The 21,980-nt window shown below is 45.9% G+C and overlaps 1 protein-coding gene across 7 annotated transcripts in view; it reads right to left on the bottom strand.

The window, feature by feature from the left end:
- The window catches only part of ZZEF1 (zinc finger ZZ-type and EF-hand domain containing 1), a 117,298-nt gene that overhangs the window by 28,267 nt on the left and 67,051 nt on the right, over positions 1-21,980 (bottom strand). For all 7 annotated transcript variants that reach the window (XM_067021533.1, XM_059046627.2, XM_059046628.2 and 4 more), the window contains 13 exons: positions 21,759-21,852; positions 20,521-20,989; positions 19,706-19,870; positions 16,220-16,345; positions 15,268-15,429; positions 13,546-13,675; positions 11,697-11,835; positions 9,934-10,099; positions 8,732-8,994; positions 7,199-7,368; positions 2,771-2,921; positions 1,246-1,385; positions 398-675 (listed from right to left, as the gene is read on the bottom strand). In XM_067021533.1, coding sequence (XP_066877634.1) covers positions 398-675; positions 1,246-1,385; positions 2,771-2,921; positions 7,199-7,368; positions 8,732-8,994; positions 9,934-10,099; positions 11,697-11,835; positions 13,546-13,675; positions 15,268-15,429; positions 16,220-16,345; positions 19,706-19,870; positions 20,521-20,989; positions 21,759-21,852 — 2,453 coding nt within the window. The remainder of the gene's footprint in view (positions 1-397; positions 676-1,245; positions 1,386-2,770; positions 2,922-7,198; positions 7,369-8,731; positions 8,995-9,933; positions 10,100-11,696; positions 11,836-13,545; positions 13,676-15,267; positions 15,430-16,219; positions 16,346-19,705; positions 19,871-20,520; positions 20,990-21,758; positions 21,853-21,980) is intronic.

The raw sequence follows: 21,980 nt of genomic DNA, 5'->3' as shown, positions 1-21,980 counted from the left end.
GTGGGGAGAATAAAACAGCACCAGATGCACTGATGTGGTACAAGGCAAGGTGATTTTTCCCCCTCATTGTGGTTTTCCACATTTGGTATTGTGATTATGCTACTTTTATATAATGAAAATAGATCTATTTTCTTCAACCCCAAAGCCTACACTTATTACTCTCAGGAAAGAACAAACCAGAATGTATATCACCAGAGAGTGCCCAGACTGCACAGCTATCTTCATGTGGGTTTTAAGTGCAGTTTTAATGTCGGTTGACCGTGTTGCTAATAAAACAAATTCCACTCTCACAAAAGATCCCTAGACAAGAGCACAGAAGCACGCTGAAGCTCATCGACAGCCAGATCACTGACCTAAAGAAATGAACACCAAGGTGGGGTAGAGTGGGGGTGGCTACCTGTCCAGACACACAGCTCCCAGGCTAAAGAGCAGGTGGGTGGTCTTCCAGCCATCTGGCACAATGGAACTGTCCCCTGCTGCAAACAGGTTGTGTTTGGCTGACAGGACCTTGGTCACTGCGGCATCGACCTCCACTGGTGAAAGGCGGATGATTAACTGGCCGAGGAGACCCAGGGTGAGGTGATACGTTTCATTCAGGTGGCCTGCGTTTGAGATGACGACCTGGAACATGAGTGGGAGCACGTGCTCCAGGTCTATCAGGGGGACTGTGGGATCCTGTCGAGAGAGGAGAGGAATCTGTTCAATACAAAAATCTATGTAGCCACACCAACTAAACACTCCATTCTCCTTCATATATTATTTATAACTGGCCTGGTGCCAAAGGAATTATGCAGTGTCTTTCACAAATGGCTTAGGGACAATCGACTGTGAAGTAAACATTCTCAGGTATCATCTTACAATCCTACTTGTAGTTTATAATCCTACCCCAGGGATACACAGATGACTGCAATTAACAGTTAATTTCAGTATATGGCTTTCCAAAAATTTTTTCTACGCATAACACTACCCACCCCCCCCTTTCTTAATTTTTATTTAAAAAAAATTTTTTTTTTTTTTGCAGTACGCGGGCCTCTCACTGTTGCGGCCTCTCCCGTTGCGGAGCACAGGCTCCGGACGCACAGGCTCAGCGGCCATGGCTCACGGGCCCAGCCGCTCCGCGGCGTGTGGGATCTTCCTGAACCGGGGCACGAACCCGTGTCCCCTGCATTGGCAGGCGGATTCTCAACCACTGCACCACCAGGGAAGCCCCCCCTCCCTTTTTTAAAATGCCAATTTGTCTCTTACCGAGTTTAAGGGAGGTAACATGGCTGCTAATAATCCCAAAATCCTCTTCTGGGAACACTCGGCAAACACCTGCTCAGGGCTTGGAGTAACTGCCTTTTCCTCGATGGGCTTCTGAGATAATGCTTCTGAATTTTCAGCATCTGAGTTGTAAAACACCAAGCTTTCAGATTTTGCCAGGTTCTATATGTGTATGAAGAGGCAAGTAACCACTGCACTGTTCCTGTGCCACTACAGAATCAAGCTGGGACTTTAAAAACCTATTGCTGAACACGTCTTACTCAAGGAGGTCTGTCCTGATCACCCTGGTTTAAGGTTGAGCCTGCCCTCCGATCTCTCCCAACCCCTCCGCGCTCTCCATTCCCCTGCTCTTTTGCGCTCATGGCATTTAATTCCCTTTTAACACACCATATTATTTGATATTGATTGTTTACCGTCTGGCTTCCCCTCTAGATTTTTGGTTTTTTCAATGATGTATCACAAACACCTAGAAATGTTTCTGGAGCACAGCAGCTACTCAATAAATACTCGATGGATGAATAAACTGTACGTGAACCAGGGTGCTGCTCCTCAGATGGAATCAGACCAGAGTGGATTCTGATGATCTGGACTGACACGGAGTCAAACTGTTTTCTGGACCTTAGAATTATATCGGCCCTGCAGAGATAAGCGTCAGCCCCGTCCGTCTGAGAGCCGGCCCCTCGGACGGGGCAGGATGCCGCACTCACCTCTGCTTGTAACAGAGCAGCCGGGCGGGGAGGATCCCGCCTCCCTGAGCCGCCCTGAGGACTGTGGGCTCCTTCTGCCCACAGCACCCCCACTCCTGGCTCCTCAGTCGCCCTGAAACAGCCCTGACCCTGCGCTGCCACCCCCAGCAGGTATCTGAGTGCACAGCACCTCTCCACTTCCACCCTCCAGTGCTCCACCCCCTCCCTATACACCCGCCCCCCAGGGGACTGCCGGGGTTCTCTGGGGGTTCCCACTCTGGGGTCTTTGCTCCTGCAGTTCTTTCTGCCCTGAATGCCCTCCCCCTCAGTAGATCTCAGCACATTCAAGGTCCCGTGCAGGCCTTATTTACAACGGCTTTACACTGACACAACCTGTTCCAGCTACACACCCATCACCGCTAACACGCACTTGGGCCTCTCTCCTGGACAGAATCGCATCCCAGCTCAAATTAGTTACACACACCTTTTGTCTTACACCCTCCCAGACTGTCAGCACTGTGAGGGCAGGAGCTATGTGTCCATTTGTCTGACTTGGTCCCTGTTTCATCCCCAGGGCCTAGCACAGTGCTTGGCACATAGAAGGCACTCAGTAAATTAGGGAATAAACAAGGTAGGAAAGCAGGCAAGATGAAGGAAAGATGACTTTCAAAGTGTTATCAGTACCATTTGATGCTGAACTGAGAAACCATGCACCCTTGGGTGCTAGCCAATTTTAAATCGCGTGCAAGAAATAAGTCAGGGACGGGTATGCGTGCATTTTAAGATGAAAGAGATCAAGGTAACTGTCAAAGAGTCTTTACCCGGAAGTTCCGTAGGTGCACAGGCGTCTGCAGGTGAGTCTGGGACCTGCGTCTGGCAGGAAGGCCCCCTCGGGAAGGAAGCACCGCCCCCTGCCGTGCTCCTCTGCCGGCAGTCTAAAGGCCTGACCTCCTCAGGGACACCCCTCCGCCCCTGAAAACAAAACGGTGAGTGTAAAAGCATTAAGGTTTCTTTCTCATAAACGTTTACTTGTTAATATAATACAACTTTTAAAATCACTAGCCAATCAGTCTTCACAAACAAAAATACTTTTGAATTAGAGAATGCCCCTCGTTTCTGATGATAAATCTGTACTCTAATTAAGACAGTAATCACTGCATCACATCCCCCCAACACCTGCCAAATGCCGCTCTGTCAGAGCCTGCAGTCACATAAGCAATGGCTCTGGTACAAACCTCTAACACATTCTATTTATCTTCCAGAAGCCAGGTATGGACAGTTCTTCTCTTGGGGAAAAAGAAAAAAAACAAAGGTGTGGATTTCCTTCTAGCATAGTAAGCTGACTTTACACCTTTGAGAATTCCATTTTGGCAGAGAGACTTACTAAGGGGGCCCTCATCGGAGCTGGGAGTGTTTTCTGGGCTCAGGAGTCTGGCAGTGAGCTGCCCACACGGGCAGGGTGACAATCCTTGACCTGAATTTCCTTAGGAGTCACTCAGAGTCACCCAAAAATCACCTGCACTCCCTGGGCCCTCAGGGTACTTTTCCTTGCTGTCACACAGGCTTATATGTGGAAACCAGGCGAGGCAGGAAGTCTTCTGTGCATGGTGGAGGCACCTTAGCTCCAAGGAGTCTGGGAAGGCAGGACAGTTTGGAGCCAAAGATGGGGCGTTGTCCAACACTAAACACTCATGAGAAGATCCTGACATCTCCCAGCGGCAGCTGACTTATCCTCCCCTCTGCAGATACTGTAATCTCAACATCAATCCTACCCTCAACACCCCCCTGAGAAGAAAGTGGCTATAAGATTGTCCAAGAGATTTGCCTTATGCACACCATGGAACCAAGACACAGAATGGAACTTGAATCTAAGCCTGAAACTGACCACACCACCAGTTCTGTTTGACCACAGGATGATTGGACCTTTCTGAGGTTTGTGGTAACCCTGCATCGAGCAAGTCCATCAGTGACAATTTTACAATATACTTTTTAAATTAGGCATTCTCTGTATTGCCCAAGATGCAGAAGAAGAAATGGAAATGGAAGAGAAAATGTGGGTGCTTGAAGAGTGGACTGGAAACCGGAGTACCATTTACTTGGCTGCCAACAATGAAAACATGGTAAGTGAAAATGGACCACTAAGGATGAACTTCTGCTTATTAACGAGTCATCCAATGGCGACACTGGAGTCACCTTTTATCGAAGGGTTAATTGTACATGTCAAAGCTTCAGCTTCCTTGCAAAAAAAACCCGTGGCTATCTGGATCAGCATGCTCTACTCAGGGAAGGACTATTTATACACACTTCCTGACTGCAGGAAGGTATGTATTATTTTTCTGATCAACATAAGTGAGGACAGCTTCATGACTTCCCTGATGATGGCCCTTGCCAAAGGCCGTGATCTGAGCCCTGAAGACTATAAGAAAAGACAAAGAAAATGGCTGTTCAAGTCAAAAATATCATTAAAGTCCGTGACACAGATACCTGCCCCCGTGACACTAATTAGCGACTCCTCCCTTGCCCTCATGTCACTGTCAGTTTTTCCCTATGTTAAGTCAGCTAACTGCTTTCTGCATTGGGAAGATAACAGATCTACATCATGAATCGATGCATTATCAGCTTCATCCACATGAAGACAAATGTGCCTTTACTTTCCACTGTGTCCCCTACCTTCTCTCTCCCCTATGAAGTTGAGATCCATAGACCTGACCTTTTTTCCCAGCTCTCTTCCTGACTTGTTTCTTGATCTTGGATTTCTCAACCTCTATGTAAGTTTAAATACAGTTATTTAATAGAAAAAAAAAAAGAACGATTGTCCAAGAAGGGGATCGAGACTGGGAGAGCTACCTGCCTTGAAAAGATCTCCAACACCATACTCTCTCTACTATGTGGCCCTTTGTGAAAACAATATAATTCCAAAGTTCTGGCTAATAATGTTAATCTTGATCTTCTTTCCTGTTATCACAGGACTCCAAAGAGCCACTGCAGTTGCACCACATGGCACTCAAGAGGGTCTCATTACTGGCCAGAGGCTGTTGTAGACAGATGATGTCTCTGGCTGAGACTGCTTTCTCAGTTGTTTAAAACAACAAGCATCTCTAGACATTAGAGGGAAGGAGGAACAATATCCTTAATACAGCCTAGGATTGGCTAGAAATGCGGAGAAGTTCAAAAACAAGTGATTTGTACTCGGGGCCCAAATAGGATATGGTTCTTAGGGCCATTGTAGTGGGGACATTTGGGTTCTGTTGTGGGCACAGTGTTGGAAACTGCAATTTGCTAGAGAGAAGACTAAGAGCCAGAGCCAGAGGCAGGACACCCTGGGAATATCCAGTTGCTGATGGGAAGAGGACCCAAAAGGTAGGGACACCTCAGGAATAAAAATAATGCCCTGGGAGATCCTTAGAAAAAGGATGATTCCAGTCCCTAGGCAGGGAAAACCTAAGATACGCCTGAAACACCTTTTTGTATCAAAAATTAAGAAAGTGCTCAAAGAATAATGGAGACTTATCAAAAAGACACAAAAGCCAGCTGGAAGTTTCCATTGGCCAAACACAGGACAATTTGAGCATCAAAATAAGTAATAAAAAGTAAAAGATTTTAATCCATTGAATAAAAAAATTCATCGAGTCCATTTTCATATAAATAAATGAATAAGTAGATACATGGGGAGCGCTGTGCTGATGGGTAGCATAAGATGCTGGGAACTCACAAGAAGATACAATTATTCCCAGGCTCAAGGGTGAAGACAAGACTGCTGATCTATCCTGTCTCTGCTGATAACGTTCTTTCTGCCCTACCATAATCTGTGGGTGGGTACAATGCTGCCTGGAGAAGGGGTTTTGTGGTCAAAACAGGCTTGAAGGTTATTATGTCACCTGTCCTGTGCTGGCTCTCTGGCGGAATGAAGCTAATAGAATTTTAAAGTTTTTGCCAGCCATCTTTGCTTTTGCCTTCCTCTAAATGACAACAAGATCCCAGTGAGCTATAACCACCAAATGGGGATCCTCCACAACAGAGACAGAGGACAGAAACAGCAGCAGCTCTTGAGGCAAAGCCAGGGGCATTTACAGCACCAACTCAAGCTTTGGAGGCAGCATCATGGAAGCTCTGCTTGCTCTTCTACAGAACAATCTTAATGTCACTGTCACAGGTTCCACCTGGATCCAGGAAGGCTTTTCTTCTACTTACACAAGCATATGCAAACTACTCTAAACTACATACGTAAACTACTTGGTAAGTAGTAAGCAATTAGTATCACCTATGTGTTGGCTGAATATAAAAATAGTTTCACATATATAGTGTTCACCATAGGTCAGGAACCAATCTCTTTAGGTGCATAACCTTGTTCAATTCTTATAAAAACCACAGGAGGCAGGAAACAGGAGTAATTAACACTGACAGGGAACTTACTATGAACACTGATTTTCTTTTTTTTTTTTTTTTTTTTTTGTGGTACGTGGGCCGCCTCTCACTGTTGTGGCCTCTCCCGTGGTGGAGCACAGGCTCCGGACGCGCAGGCTCAGCGGCCACGGCTCACGGGCCCAGCCGCTCCGCGGCATGTGGGATCTTCCCGGACCGGGGCACGAACCCGTGTCCCCTGCATCGGCAGGTGGGCTCTCAACCACTGCACCACCAGGGAAGCCCCGAACACTGCTTTTCTTAAAAAAATGTTTACTTATTTATCTAGTTATTTATTTGGTTGTGTTGAGTCTTAGTTGTGGCATGCAGGATCTTCGATGCTGCGTGAGGAAATCTTCATTACAGCATGCGGGCTCTTCAGCTGTGGCATGTGGGATCTTAGTTGCAGCGTGCGGGATCTTCACTGCAGCATGCGGGATCTTAGTTGTGGCATGCAGGATCTTAGTTGCGACATGCGGGATCTAGTTCCCCGACCAGGGATCGAACCCATGCCCCCTGCACTGGGAGCACGGAGTCTTAACCACTGGACCATCAGGGAAGTTCCTGAACACTGTTTTAAGCACTTTATAGACATTAATTCAATGTATGTAATGCATGTAAATCCTCACAACAATCCTAAGGAATAGGTATTAGCATTACTATCCTTCCATTTTTACCGACGAGAAAACCAAAGTGAAGAGATTCTGGTGACATGCCCAAGGTCTGACAGAGGATCTGCACCCAGGCAATCTGGGTCACACGCCTATACTGTTAACCTGTGTTCCAGTCCCTCATGTGAAAGCTCTGAGCTCACCCGTGATTCTGCCCAGGGAAGGATTGTTACTTACACTGCGGTGCACAAATGGGCCTGCATCGGCTGGCTCCACAGCAGCCTGGATGGCTTTTTTCTCTGGCTGCTCCTCTGATGTTTGGGTGGGCACAGTGACTGGTGGGGCCTGCTTTTCTGAAATAGAGTCACTGTCTGGCAATATGCCAAGAAGAGCTAGAGCTTTCAGACCTACATGGGAAGCAAATAAGAGAATGGTTAAAAGTTTTATAATAAGGATTATTCCCTGCAAATGCCATAAATCACTTTGCTACTATATGGAAATACATGGCTGAGTTCTCCACAAACTGAAGCAAAGAGTACTCAATCCAACCCTCCACCCTCCCACCCCCACCGCCCGCCACGGCTGTCCAAATCTACTCAGCTCCTGATTTCAGACACCAAAAGTTTCGATGGTGGGGGATACTTGTACTTTATTAACAACAGAGGACAAAAGATACAATAGGATTGTCTGTTTAGAAAATGATAAACATTAAAAGTTTGTAGTAGCCCCACACAGCCAGACTTCTAAATTTCCATTGGCAAATAGATAACAAAATAGCTCTGAAGTACTGGTATGACCCAGCTGCTACTTCATCCAAGTCTGATTTCCCTAATGTTTATTAGAATGGGGAGTTAGTCCATTTATTCTGAAAGGAATTTAAATTACTCAGAAGTTAAACATCCACATTATTTTTCTCCTTGGCACCCCTCAGTAGATTCAAAGTCATCTAGATATTTTATTAGTCAAACTTTTTTAAAAAATATTTATTTATTTACTTATTTGGCTGCGCCGGGCCTTAGCTGCAGCATGCAGGATCTTTGTTGAGGTGTGCAGGATCTTTAGTTGCAGCATGCAGGATCTTTAGTTGTGGCATGCAGGCTCTTAATTGTGGCATGTGGGACCTAGTTCCCTGACCAGGGATCGAAACTGGGCCCCCCGCTTTGGGAGTGCAGAGTCTTAACCACTGGACCACCAGGGAAGTCCCTACTCAAACTATTTCAGTTATAAATAGCTCTCATCTAGAACACAGTTGTGTGGAAGTAGATTTGCACTCCAGGTTAAAAAAAGGCTGCATTCCTTTGGCAAAGTTAAGTCTGGTAGATTCAAATACTAAATACTTTATCCCCGGACATCAAGAGTTTTAATTATTAGTTTTTTTTACATCTTCATGAAATATTTTAGAGAAACTAAATGCTACTTTAATGCTGACACTTCTCTCAAATGAATCTGGGGATTTATTTTTAAAAATATTTATTTATTTATTTATTTTGGCTGCACTGGGTCTTAGTTGCAGCATGTGGGATCTAGTTCCCCGACCAGGGATTGAAGCTGGGCCCCCTGCATTGGGAACACGCATTCTTACCCACTGAACCACCAGGGAAGTCCTGAATCTGGGGATTTAAAATTAGGTTCCACTCCAGGGTGACCACCTCTTGTGGAAAACTGGGTTTTACTGCCTCTGAACTGAGCCCTGCATTTTACTTCCACTGGGGCTGTTGCTCCACAAGCAGCTGAGGGGTGGTCTGGTTTCCATGCACAAGGAACAATTACCTTTTCCCTGGTGAGCCTTCATCAGACAGTCCCCGACGAGCTGCATGCACTGGCTCCGCAGGGTGGCGGCACTGCTGCGGGCCTGGGGATCCAGCTTTTCGCCATCCACGTCCTCAGCGCTGGCCAGGTGGGTGCTATAAAGAGCCAGGGCAGCAAAGAGCAGCCAGGAGTAGTTGTGGATGTAGGGCTGGATGAGCCTCTGCCGGTCACTGATCCGGATGGTCACCATCGGATGGGCAGTGATACTGTGGGTAGGCAAGTGGCTGCAAAGGCAAGACATTTTTAAGGCCTACAGGCTTTTGTAAGCCCCCCAAAAGGGAGAAGGGGGCCTCAGGGGACCACATGCATGGTCACAACTGGGCGTCAGGTACCTCTAAGACTGTGGTTATTGAAAATTTAAAGACAGGGCTTCCCGGGTGGCACAATCGTTAAGAATCTGCCTGCCAATGCAGGGAACACAGGTTCGAGCCCTGGTCTGGGAAGATCCCACATGCCATGGAGCAACTAGCCTGTGTGCCACAACTACTGAGCCTGCGCTCTAGAGCCTGTGAGCCACAACTAATGAGCCCACACGTCTAGAGCCAGTGCTCCGCAACGAGAGAAGTCACCGCAATGAGAAACCCACGCACTGCAACTAAGAGTAGCCCCTGCTCGCCGCAATTAGGGAAAGCCCGCGGACAGCAACGAAGACCCAAAGCAGCCAAAAATAAATAAATAAAATTAATAAATTTATATACAAAAAATTTTAAAGATGGGTATAGGCCCTCTCTTCAGAAAAATGAACAAACACTGCACATTCCATTTTGGGATTTCACAACCCCCAGGAGACTGTCTATGGAAACCAGGTGAAGTAGAATTCCTTATTGTGAAGTTTCGCAGGGTGTGGTTATAGCATTTTGGTAACGTGAGAAAATGACCATAATCTTTAGAGATGGATACGAAGTATGCAGGAAGGAAATGATTTAAGGTCTGGAATTTGCTTTAAATGGTGGGGAAAAAAAAAGCATAAGCTAAGCACACATAGCAAAATCTTCCTAATTGTTGAGTCTGGGTCACTGTTACATGAAGATTCACTGTACTACTCTCTTTCTTGTGGGTATGTTTGAAACTTTTTATAATGCAAGGTTTCTTTAATTATTAAAAAAAAGGCAAAGGAATCCATGAAGAAAAGTTTACCAGGCTAGAGGTCATCTGAGACATACCCATAGGAATATTTCTTGGCCGCATAGCATCCATAGCAAAGGTCAAAGTCATCGCACACATTGCAATTCATCCTCCGGCCTATGATCAAACCCTGGCAGTGGTCACACGTGAACTCCATGTTGACCATTTCGTGGTCATCTCCGTGGCCCTCAGGCTTCACCCCACCTGGGGGAAAAACAGCAGCGGGAGGTGAATTGGGCAAGAGACTCTCAGAAGGGCTAGTTTCCAAACCCAAACCAACCCCAGAAGCAGAGTTGTTCCCAACAGACTGGTCGGGGCGTCACGGGCCACAGGCATCTTCTGGAGACCAAGGGTTCCCCAGGTGGCTCTTAGCATATGCACGATGTTCTTGGCATGGAACATCTTAGCAATGGTATTGCGCATTGACCCTGCTTTTCCAGCACAATATGGAGTCTGATCAAACAGGTCACCAATCCCATCATGACCTCCATTTGGCAGCACAAGTCCACATGCCAATTTGTGGGCTGTCTCCCATGACCTCTCCCCTAACAAGTATTGGTGTATTCTTCTTAACAGTCACTGAGGAGTTATCAGGTATTTGCTCTTCCTTTTTCATTCCCAAATCATAGATGAAAACCGACTCCATAACCACAGACCCAGTGAGTGAGAAAGAATGTTAGTCACAAAAGAGACTGACAGCTCTGGTCTCCTTCTTACTCTGAGTCCAATGGGTCTCTGAGCCCCGTCATACACCCTGCTCAATGCTCCTTACCTCTGACCCACTTCAGTTCCCACTGCCAGAAACCCAGTCCAGGCACTAATCCCCTTGTCACTATTGTGATTGATTTCCTAAAGGAAACTCTTACATGGACAGAACCCCTTTTCTCTAGCATAGCTCTGGTCATGTTAACACCTTTCTTGAAAATCCTTCCCCACGGTCTGTAGACTTATTCAAATTCCTAAGCCTGTTATCTCTGGGTCCTACAACCTGGCCCCAACCTGTCTCAATCTATCACTCAGCGGCAGACACTGGAGAGTCTGTCTAAACACACTACATATGCTCACTCCCCTGTGCCTGGACTTGCTCAGCTTTGGATGATGACGCACTCTCTCCACTGTTTCCTTCATATCACCCAGTTCCAACTTCCTTCAAAGACCAATTCACATCCCGTCTCCTCCACAAGCCTTCCTGAAATGGTAGCCTTCCCGCAATGGTAGCCTTCCCTACTTCTGAACTTTTCCAGAACAATCTATACTGCGCATCTGTAACTCAGCATGTACATTCTTGCCCTGGAAGATGCATTTTGTGAGCAGGCCCAGTCTCCCGCTAAGACTAGAAACGCCTCCAGAGCAGGGGCTGCACCTTATTCGACTGGGTGATGCGCACAAACAGCATTCAGCTGCTCACCACTGACACCCTGCTCCATCTCAGCACCTGCAGGTCAAGAGGATTCAAGACTTTCTGGAGTTGGCTTGTGAGTATTTTACTTCTTATAAACACTGCATGATTCAGAAGGCAAAATCATTTCCTGAAAACTCAACGGAATGTACATTCATTGGTGCTGAGTGTTTATCAGGTGCCTATACCCAGCAAGACAGAAGATGACAGCAACATCACATAACAGAGCTCTGGAGTTTATCATTCAGTTGGGGAGATAAGGGTCATATTCGCCAACAAGTCAGAGAAAACTGCTGGGGCAGTATTGTTACTGTACAGTGGGAGTTTAAAAAATGACAAGATCACAGAAAATAGAAATGCTTATTCCTTTTGGGTATGGCACACTCAGGCCGTGAAATTTACCGAGGAAGCAAGTCTTGCAGAGATCCATGTCGCTGCACTGCAGGCACCGGTAGCGATGCCAGGGGGCAATCTCATCACACCCATCACAAGAGATGTCCACGTTTAACAGGTCACAGTAGCGAGCAATAAACATGTGCATCTATAAGATGAAATAAAACACAATTAACCAACAGACTTTTAATGTGGCCACTATTCAGTAATCAATCCATCCTTCAGTATGTACTTAAAATATTCCAGGCACTGTACTAGGTGCTAGGATTAGGAGATGAAGGAGCTTAGTGTCTAGTTGGGAATTCCCTGAAGCAAACAGATGACAGCATACAGTATGACAGGGGCTTGGATAGACAATTTCAGGAGGCTTACAGGGCACGTGGAGGTTTTTCAAAGGTGCTAATTCCTCAGGTGAGACCTGAGGGGCAAACAGGCATTAGCTGGGTGGGGGTAAGGGTGGCGGGCACACTGGATAAAAGCAATAGCAAGTTCTACAGGAGGGACAAAAGGATCAAGACAAAGGCTCATGAACTTGGCAATAATTCCGTATGTAGAATACAGTGTGGAGGGGGGATAACCAGATAAAGTTAGAAAGGTTAAACCACAAGTGCCTGGGATGCTAGTCTAAGGAGTCACGGATGTTGAGTAACAGAAGAGTAACTGAGCATTCTGAAAGCTCCTCTGGTTACTGAGTGAGAATGGATCAGAGAGGGCAACACTGGAGACAGGGAGACTGACCCTGACAGCAGCTGTTAAAGCAACCCCCCAACAGGTGATAAGGGCTGGACTGGGCCAAAAGTGAGATGGTGGAAGGTGGGAGAGCTGAGAGGTAGTAGAAGGCAGAAGTGAGGAACCTTGGGGGCTGACTGGTTATAGAGGCCAGCAAAGGGAAGGGTCAAGAACAACACCCAGATTTCTGGCGTGGGTACTTGGCTGGACAAGGGTAGTGTTCACAGATACAGGAAACACTGAAAAAGAAGCACTGTTTGCTGGCACTTAAGAAGAAAAACTTTCTGGGGAAAGAGTAAGGGCACCATTTCATGAGCAAAACAAATTGTTTTACTGCAAAGTCCCTGGAGGCTACAGTATGCTTTATCTTTACGGCCTAGAAATAAGGGAAATAAACCACTAAGTCACCATACAGTAGTATAGCATAGCAAATATGCCAAGTCACCTTAGAATGGCTCCCGATAAGGTATTAACACACAAGAGAGAAAAATCGCAAAGGCCAAGTTGGTGTGCTCCATCCAAGCACCACAGAGATGCCAAATGAGCAAAGTAACTGGCACACAGTAGGCACACAAACTAAGAAAATGAATGCATCTGAAGCAGCAGATGCCTGGGATAATGTGGTGGCGACAGATAAACCCCTAATGTGGAGGTGGACACGGCAGGCTATGTGAGCCTGATGCCTCCACACGTGTGAATCCTGTAACTCTGGTTCTGGGAACACACGGCTGCTTCCATGCTCACCAGGCAACCTTCTGATTGCAACATGACTTCCCAAGTTGCTTGCCTACAGGAAAAGAATGTACCACGGACACCAGAATCCAGGGCCTTCAGCAATTCTATTTCTCACTATAAATTAATAAACTGGCACCCAGTATTTTACTTCAGTCCCACGAGCATATTTCCTGTGAATCTAGTTCTACGGGAGGGAACCACCACCTGACTGTGGTCAAGTCAGGACTCAGGGCCCCTCAGGTTAAAGACCAGGCTGGGTGATGGCCACTCACTAAGGTACTGACTGCCACCTGGAGCCCTCTCAGGGGACAGACCGCTGGCACTCCCCCGCACAGACTCTCCTCTCCAAACTCCTAGCAAGTCACTTCAGGTTACTCTAGTTGAGAGGTCTTACTTTCCTCTGCTTCTCTGGATCTTCCTGGGCTATTTTTTCATACCAGGCCTCAAACATGCCATCCTGACACTCATCCATCCATTCTGAATTCTGCTTGGCATCAGCAAGCTCATCTTCTTCACTCCATTGGCTGAAAGAAGCACATAAAGAGAGAAAAGCATGCCTCTCCCAATAATCAAGGAAAGTGCTTGTTAGCAGACTCTGTGTCCTACGGGTCTAATACACGAGGCCCTTTTAAACTTCTGAAGGGAAGAGGTCAATTTGGTTTTCAAAGCTCCAGGATTTGCCAGATGTTTGATAGATATATACCAATAAAAAGGGAGGAGCCCCCTCCAGAGTAGACTACAATGGGTGAGGAATTAAGAGCTTGAAAGTTTGTACCTACATGGCATAATCCCACTCAGCAACCATTTGTGGTGAACCTACTATGTGCCAGGCACTGGAGCCAAATAAAGCAAAAAAAAAAAGTCCGATTTGAACATGCTCAGCACACCCTAGTGGTAGCAGCATGAGAAGGGAGTCAGGAGACCCTGGGGCCTCAGCTCTCCCGCTGGCTGCTGTAAGACCTGGACACAGCACTCGGCCCTGGTCCTCAGTTTCCTCATTTCTAATAGATAATCTCAGGGACTCCTTTTAGGTGCAAAATTACACTCCTTTTAGGTGCAAAATTACAGATTTCCATAATTTCAGTTTACAGTTTGTTTCAGCAACCAGAATTTTAAATACAAAACTATTTGCTCGACAGCAAATGCAAAACATCTACCAACCAACAAATACACATTTGTTCATTCACGTGTTCCAACAAACTGACTTCAGGCCTACTCAAATTGAGCTCTGCTCCAGGTGCTATGGGGGGTGGTGAGGAAGGTGCAGTCCCTACTCCCAAGGACTGGGTCATGTAGGAGCAGGCGAAGCTTGAAACAAGAAGCAGACTGATGGCTGAAGAGCCAGCAAGCTGATGCCCCACCCATTCCTCCTCCTTGCTGTGTCCCAGCCCTCCGCCAAGAGTTCCCTCTGACAGCAGGGCAATGGCTGCGGTTTGTAAACAAGGAGACCGCTTAAATCCTATCTCCTTTTCCCAAGATATCTCTTCTGAGAGAGTGAAAATTGGTGTTGACTGATTCACTGATTTCCTCCTAATTATCTCCTCTTGCTCTACTTCCCCCTTTATCTTCTTTCTTTTCTACAGACATGAGTGATTAATGGCTAAGTGGAATAAGTGGAAAGAAAAAAAAAAGAAAACTTTGCATACTATTTCTTCCCCTCATACCTTAAGTCCTTGTAACACGCAAGAGGTTATAGTGGCTAAAAATCACATACGCACACCACCACCACCACCAACAGAAAAGGATTCTCCAATTCAACAAGCTATATGAGGATCTCCAAAAATGAGGAGAAAACTCATGCTCAGTTCGCAATACCACCACCACCAGTTTATATACAACACCATGCACCAGATACCTGCTAAACACTGAGAAACAGAACTCATTCATTCTTCGCAGCGATCCTGAGGTCGGTACTGTTATTACCTCCAGCTCTAAAGATGAGGAAACTGAGGCACAAAGGAGTTTAAAAAGTTGCCCGAGGTCATCCAGCTAGTATGTGGCAAAGCCAGGATGCTCCCCAGAAAGTCTAGCTCCAGGCCTGAGCTCTGAATGTGCTACGATCCCGGTACTTGATGAGCTACTGTAGGAACTGCAGAGTGCAGGACTGTGTCCTTACCTGATCACACTGTCATGGACACTTATATTTTCTTGTGACATTTTCATGAGGAGATCTGGTAACTGAATGTCAACAAAGAAGGTGAGATCACTGGGCTCCCAGCCCATATCCAAGAGATGAAGCAGAGCCGTCTGGACACAGGACAAGGCAGGCAGCAAGGACCTGAAGAGGCCACGAAGGTGAACGTTAGTAAGGTTGCCCAGCATCCACGGAGACAACGGAAACAATGTGAAGCAGAGACTGGTGTGCTTGTCAGTGGAAAACAGAAGGGAATGCCAGATTGCTGGTTTGGGTTCCTTAGAATCTCTTTTCAAATTTCTCAGACTCCATATAAACCTTCTTCAAACAACAGCTTAAGCAAAAGAGTTCTGAAAGCATAAAGAGAAAGGTCTCCACCCTGCTAGGACTACCACAGGGGACACTTTACAGTAAAGGACTGAGTAGTAAAACTCACCTCTGATAAATGAGCAAGGTCAGGGCCAGGCCCAATTAGCCTAGGTTATACAGCTCAGATGTAGAGAAGAACCATTTGATTTAAGGTTTATGTCTAAACCACTTACTATGGAGGAGACTGGGGAATGGCTTTCTATTCAAGTTTTGTTTGTTTTTAATTTTTATTGGGATATAACTGATTTACAATGTTGTGTTAGTTTCAGGTGTACAGCAAAGTGTCTATTCAAGTTTTTAAAACTGACAATAACAGGTTACAAATTTTCAGATGAACCAAAACCCATCCACTTTAAAAAACTGTACACACCATATAGAAAAAAGGCTGGGAGAAAATATACTGATAAGTTAACATTAGCAATTAGCTCTAGACGGTAAGATTAGGGGTTATTTTTATTTTACTCTTTGTGCTCTTCTGTATTTTTAACAGTGGACATGTATTTCTTAAAAAAATCAGAAAAAAACAAATAATTTTTTCTCTAGAAATCATAAAATTATCCCGTACCTGTCGTTTATGTTACTATTACTAAATCCTTTAACTGCTTTGACCAAAAACAGAACAAACTGATAGTAAGTATCTCGAATTTCTTTGTGTAGATCTGCACCACAGCCCTCCAGGTGTCCAAAATAACTAGAAACAGAAGAAATTACCAGTCACTTATTGCCAGAACACTAATCACTTAATTGCTAACAAAGTGGCACAGAAACTTAAATAAATAAAAACATAACTTCAGAAAGTAACAGACAAAACAGCAAGTGACTCATCTGCTTGGATCAAGAAGGTTGCCCACCAGGAGTATGGAGATGACAATTATTAACCTTTCTTTGTTATTATAAAAACCACCCTTCCCACCACTACCTGGGCGCCTGGTACTGTGTTAAGTATTCGTCACAAATGACCAAACTGAATCCTCTCCACACGGTCACACCCACCCCTCTGCCTCCCTTCAGTGACGACTTCAGTGCCAAGCTCAGTGTCTTTCCGACCTTGATCCTTGTCACCATGGAGACAACACCCATGGGAATGATGCCCCAGTTCTGCCGTCTCCGGGTTCCCTGCATCTTCACCTCCAGCGAGCCTCTCCTCCAGCCCCTTTGCCATCCCTGCATGAGGGTCATTCCCTTGACCTTGTCACCACAGTAACGGCGTTACCTCTGAAATCCTGACTTCAGAGCATCCTGCTCTGACTGTGACCTCTCACCCTGCTCACCTGCACTGCACCTCCCACCAATCCCAGGGAGCCCCAAGCCAGGACGCTCCTTCACGCTGACTATCCACCACTGCTGCCAGGCTTTCTCTTTGCCCCGTACTCAGCTTCAATTCCATGGCCCACCACCATAATCACACCTTAGCAATCACCAAGTCATTTGCTGCCTTCTCCCTCCACATACTTGCCTGAGAAATTATATGCCTACATCAAAACAGCTAATTGTTGCTGGAGAAACACCACACAACCAAGCTGACTAGTAGCACTTTACGTTCACAACCATAATCCTCAAATAACCTCTCCAAGCTGTCAGGCAATCACACCGGCTGTCTCAATTTTCACTACTATTTCAAACATTCCTGCTTCTCCTTAAACTTCCACTGCCTCCTCCTAAGCCGTCATTTAGAGCTGATAACTACCCTCAAATTTTATATTTTGAAAACAGAAATGATCCCACAGGAACTCCCCCATCTTCGCACCACCAAACCTACCAACCAACTTGCATCTCTACCCCAGTGCGCTTCCTCCTGCTGCCAGAGACAGTCTCCCTGGCTCTCAAAGGCCGACCACTCTACTTACACCACTGCTACTGCCACTGAGCCCTCCTTCCCGCATCGAGTTTGCCTCACTGCTGACCCACTCCCGCCAGTGTACAGTATACTCTGCTATCTCTTCAAAACCCTCAGTTGATGCTACATCCCCTGCAGTTACTATCCTAATCCTCTGCTCCCCTTTAAGGCCAAATTTCCTGAAATAACTGTCTAGTCTCCCTCTCCATTTCATCACCCCCACTCTCTTCTCAACCCAGTCCAACAGGGCTTGTGGCCTCATGGCTCCAGTAAGACTGCTGTCAAATCCAGTGTGTTCTTATCTCGCTCAACCTCTCACATCAGCAACTGACACAACGGACCATTCGTATCTTTTTTTTTTCTTTTGGCTGTGTTGGGTCTTCGTTGCTGTGCACGGGCTTTCTCTAGTTGTGGTGCGCGGGCTTCTCATTGTGGTAGCTTCTCTTGTTGCAGAGCACGGGCTCTAGGTGCATGGGCTTCGGTAGCTGTGGTGTGCGGGCTCAATAGTTGTGGCGCGCGGGTGCAGTAGTTGTGTCGCACGGGCTTAGTTGCTCCATGATATATGGGATCTGCCCGGACCAGGGATCGAACCCGTGTCCCCTGCATTGGCAGGTGGACTCTTAACAACTGCACCACCAGGGAAGTCCCATTTCTATCTTTTGAGATACATTCTTCTGTCAGCTTTGACGGCACCACCATTCCCTGGTTTTTGTTCTTGGTGGTCACTCCCTGGTCTCCTCAGCTGACTCCTCTTCCTCTGCTTGACTTCATCTAAATAAAGAAGTGCCCCTAATGCTCAGTCCGGAGCCCCCTCTTGTCCATCTCTCTGCACTCTTTCTAGAAGGTCTCATCTGGTCTCACGGCTTTACGTACCATCTATATACTGACAACATCCAAATTCTATCCCTACTCCTGGTTTCTTTTGAGAACTTTAGACTCTTACCTCTATTTTATCATATTTACTTGGGTATGAAAGAAGCAGTTCAAACTTAACATGGCCAAAACAAAACTTTTGATTATCACCCCAATCTGTTTCTTCCATACTCTTCCCCTCAGTAAAACGTATCACCATCCATCCAGCTGCTCAAGGCAAAATCCTAGAGGTTTCTTTCCCTATGACTCTTTTCATTCACCCTCTACGTCTAATCCATCAACAAGTCCTTACAATTCCACCTCCACGGTGTATCTTGAATCTCATCCTTTTCTCTCTTCCTCCAGTACTATCTCCTGGTCCAAACCACCTCCACCTCTTGCCTGGGCTACTGCAACAGTCTCTCCACTGCTTTTCTTCCTTCCACTCTCTTCCATGTAGTAGCCAGAAGTATCTTTCATAAATATGTATCACAGTGTTCTCCTTGGGCTTAAAGTTCTCCAGGGACTTCCCATCTACAACTCTGGGTAAAATCCAAACACCTTAAACCATATCCTACAAAGTTTTACATAATACAGGCCCTAACTTTCTGACCTCGCCCCGTTTCTCTCGCTCAGGCACACTGGCCTTCTTTCTGCCCCCTGTGGGCTAATCCCCCACCCCAGGGTCTGTGTGGTGGCCCTTCTGTCTTTAGTGCTCTTCCCCCGATCTCAGCTGGTCAAGTCATGCCTTGGTTCCACGTCCTCTGCAGCCTGCCTTCCCCAACTGCACAAATTAGGTCACTCTGTATGAAATCACCACATAGCCAGATTACCACTATATATGTATGTCTGTTTTGCGTTTGTTTGTGTTTGTTTTGTTTTGTCTGTCTCTCCTAAACAGAATACAAGCTCCACTAGAACAAGGATCTTGTCTGCCTTGCCCACTGCTAAATACAACACCTAGAACAGTGGCTGGTATAGACAACACTCGGGAGGTATTTACCGAGTGGCTGCTGAAACAACCTTGTGAGGTACTTAGATTTATGTTGTCACGGTAAATGAGCATGAAATTTGGCCACAGCCTCCAGGAGCCAAATGATGAGTACAGGTGCACGGGCAATACAACCCGCATTGGTAAAATAAAGCTGATAAACTCATCAAGAGGAATAAACATGTTCTGGTATTTACTTACTAAAAGGACAGAACCCATTTTACCTTAGAATGAGAGAATGAATTGTTCAAAACCATAAACATGTATCTTACATGGAAACGACAGAGTTCTTAATAACGAGAGAAGACAATCAGGATTTCTTTAAAACGACCCCTGCTTGTTTTCCTTGCAGGCTCGTACTTTGGACTTACTTGGTAAACTCTTTCTGGCAGGTCAGAAGTTCCAAGAGGAAAAGTATGAAAGGCGGGTGGAAGCAGTGAGGCTGCCCAAGGGGCTCTGTACAACACTGAATGATCCTCAGGACCTCGAGGATGCTCCGGGCTTGGGCCTTCCTCAAGGAAAGAACCTTTACAACACTGGAGACAGAACTCAAGTCAGGAACACCCAGAAAACTCTCGAGCTGGGGCAGAAAGAAAACAGACCCCTACCCAAGTTCTGATGCCGTATTAATAAAAAGGAAACACTATTGTGAGGTATCATTCAGGAAGGATAGCAAGACCTGCCTGCTACTTTTAGTCATTACTCGGCAGCACTACGAATCAGTTCACTGTCCAGAAGCCCAACAACTCACGTTGAACAATTAATTGATTCAAAAGGAACTCTGTCTCTGTGGTAAACCAGGGACAAACTTAGGACAGGAAATTAAAACATGCAATACTTCCAGAGGTATAGGCCCACTGACAAGTAATTTTGTCAGAAAATATCAAATCCTAAATTCCTCCCAGTGTTAAAATAAGACAAATTTATTTTGGCAGCTACCAAGAGAAATGTTTCTTTTCTTATCCAAATGGTACATTATTGAGATATAATGTACATATAGCATAATGTACAAATCTCAAGTGAAAAAATTACTTCTTTAAAAGAAAAAAAAAATCAAAACTTTTTTCTTGAACATTCTAAGACAAATCTTGATCTGTCCTCCAAGTATTATTTGCTCGTTCTTAGCATGAACTTCAAGTCTTTGACGAGACTGGGTACCTGCTGCTTGAAAAGAGAAGGCGCTCACCTCTCGTGGGAGAGTGACTGATCTTTAATGAAGTCCATGGCATCCTTCAGCACCGGGTACTTCTCTTTCACTGTGGGCAACGGTCTGGCCTCCTCCACTGAGCGGAAGGAGAGCAGCCGGAGCCGCCCCCGGGTGAAGGGAGGCCGCCTGGTGGGAGTGGAAGGGGACGAGGGCTCTTCGGCGGTGGCAGAGGACACTTCCGTGGCAGGAGCGCCACCGCTGGGCGGCGGCGTGGGCTGGCCATCCAAGCCAGGACTCCTGTCTTCCACAGCAGGGGGCGCTGCTTTGGTGGGAGACGCGGAGGCTTGGAAATGCTCTTCCACCACAGAGCTTGCCCTCTGGCGCTTGTCCAGTGGCCGCAGATGATCTGTGTCATCTACAGCCACCAACTTGTCACAGCCTTCTTTTGAACTTACACCCATGGGCAAAAATTTCAGTAATAGAAGACTCTTCTGAATACACTCTTTCGCTAAATGCAAAAAGCAAGAAAGATAATGAAAAAAAGTCGAAATTAAACTTGTTGCCTACTTTTGCATTGAAAATAATCTACTCAAACTCTACAGTTTAGGACAAGAAATACCTCCATTAACACAGGGATATACACATCTACTGACAGGACAGAATCAAATTTTCTCTCATTAAATACATCAAAATCTCCCTAGCACTACCATCAGCACACTTAAAGTTTTATTGTGGACATTTTCAAACATACATAGAGAGAGAAGAGTATAAGGACCCTTCCCCTTGCCCAGATTTAATAGCCATCAATCCAAGGCCAGTCTTTTTTTCACCCACTCCCACTCCCCACTCCCTGGATTATTTCCATGCAGATCCCAGGCATCACATTATTTCATCTGTAAAATCTTCAGTATATTTCACTAAAAAAAAGTTTTAAATAATAACATAACCATGACATTTTAAAAATTAACAGTAATTCTTTAATTTCATTAAATATTTAGTGTGAATGCACTTTAAAAACATAACAAGATGTAGCTCAAAAAGCACTTCGTGCCTCCTAAGGAAAGTAATTAGAAAGATGCTCCATCTGGATCACGTTAATAAACAATTAACAACTGGCACTTCTCTATTTGTGAACATCCTTGGAAAATACATTTAGTGCCTGTGTTACCTTCCCTAGGTCAACACAGCTTCAACTAGACTCATCTAGAAGGTGGGTCACTGGTTTCCTACAAAATGGAAACAGAAGGCCCAGGGAGGACAGCGGAGCTGGCACTCACCCAGGCTCTCGGGGTTCACCTCAGCTGCTTCTGAGCCGCGTCGCTCTTCTGCCTCACTCCCCAGGCTCATCAGGGACTTCTGCTTCATCTCTAACTGGGGAAGGATTTGAGCCACATAATTACGCTGTCCAGACAGGGCGGCAAGGGCAGCCACAGCAAACTACTTCAAAAGCACACAGTGTTGAGATCCCGGAGAACTTTATAGTCCTGTGCACAGGACTG

The sequence above is a fragment of the Kogia breviceps genome, chromosome 19 (genome assembly GCF_026419965.1).
Source record: "Kogia breviceps isolate mKogBre1 chromosome 19, mKogBre1 haplotype 1, whole genome shotgun sequence".
NCBI classification, from domain to species: Eukaryota; Metazoa; Chordata; class Mammalia; order Artiodactyla; family Physeteridae; genus Kogia; species Kogia breviceps.
Note: the sequence above shows the minus strand (reverse complement) of the source record. Positions and strands in the feature narration are given on the sequence as shown.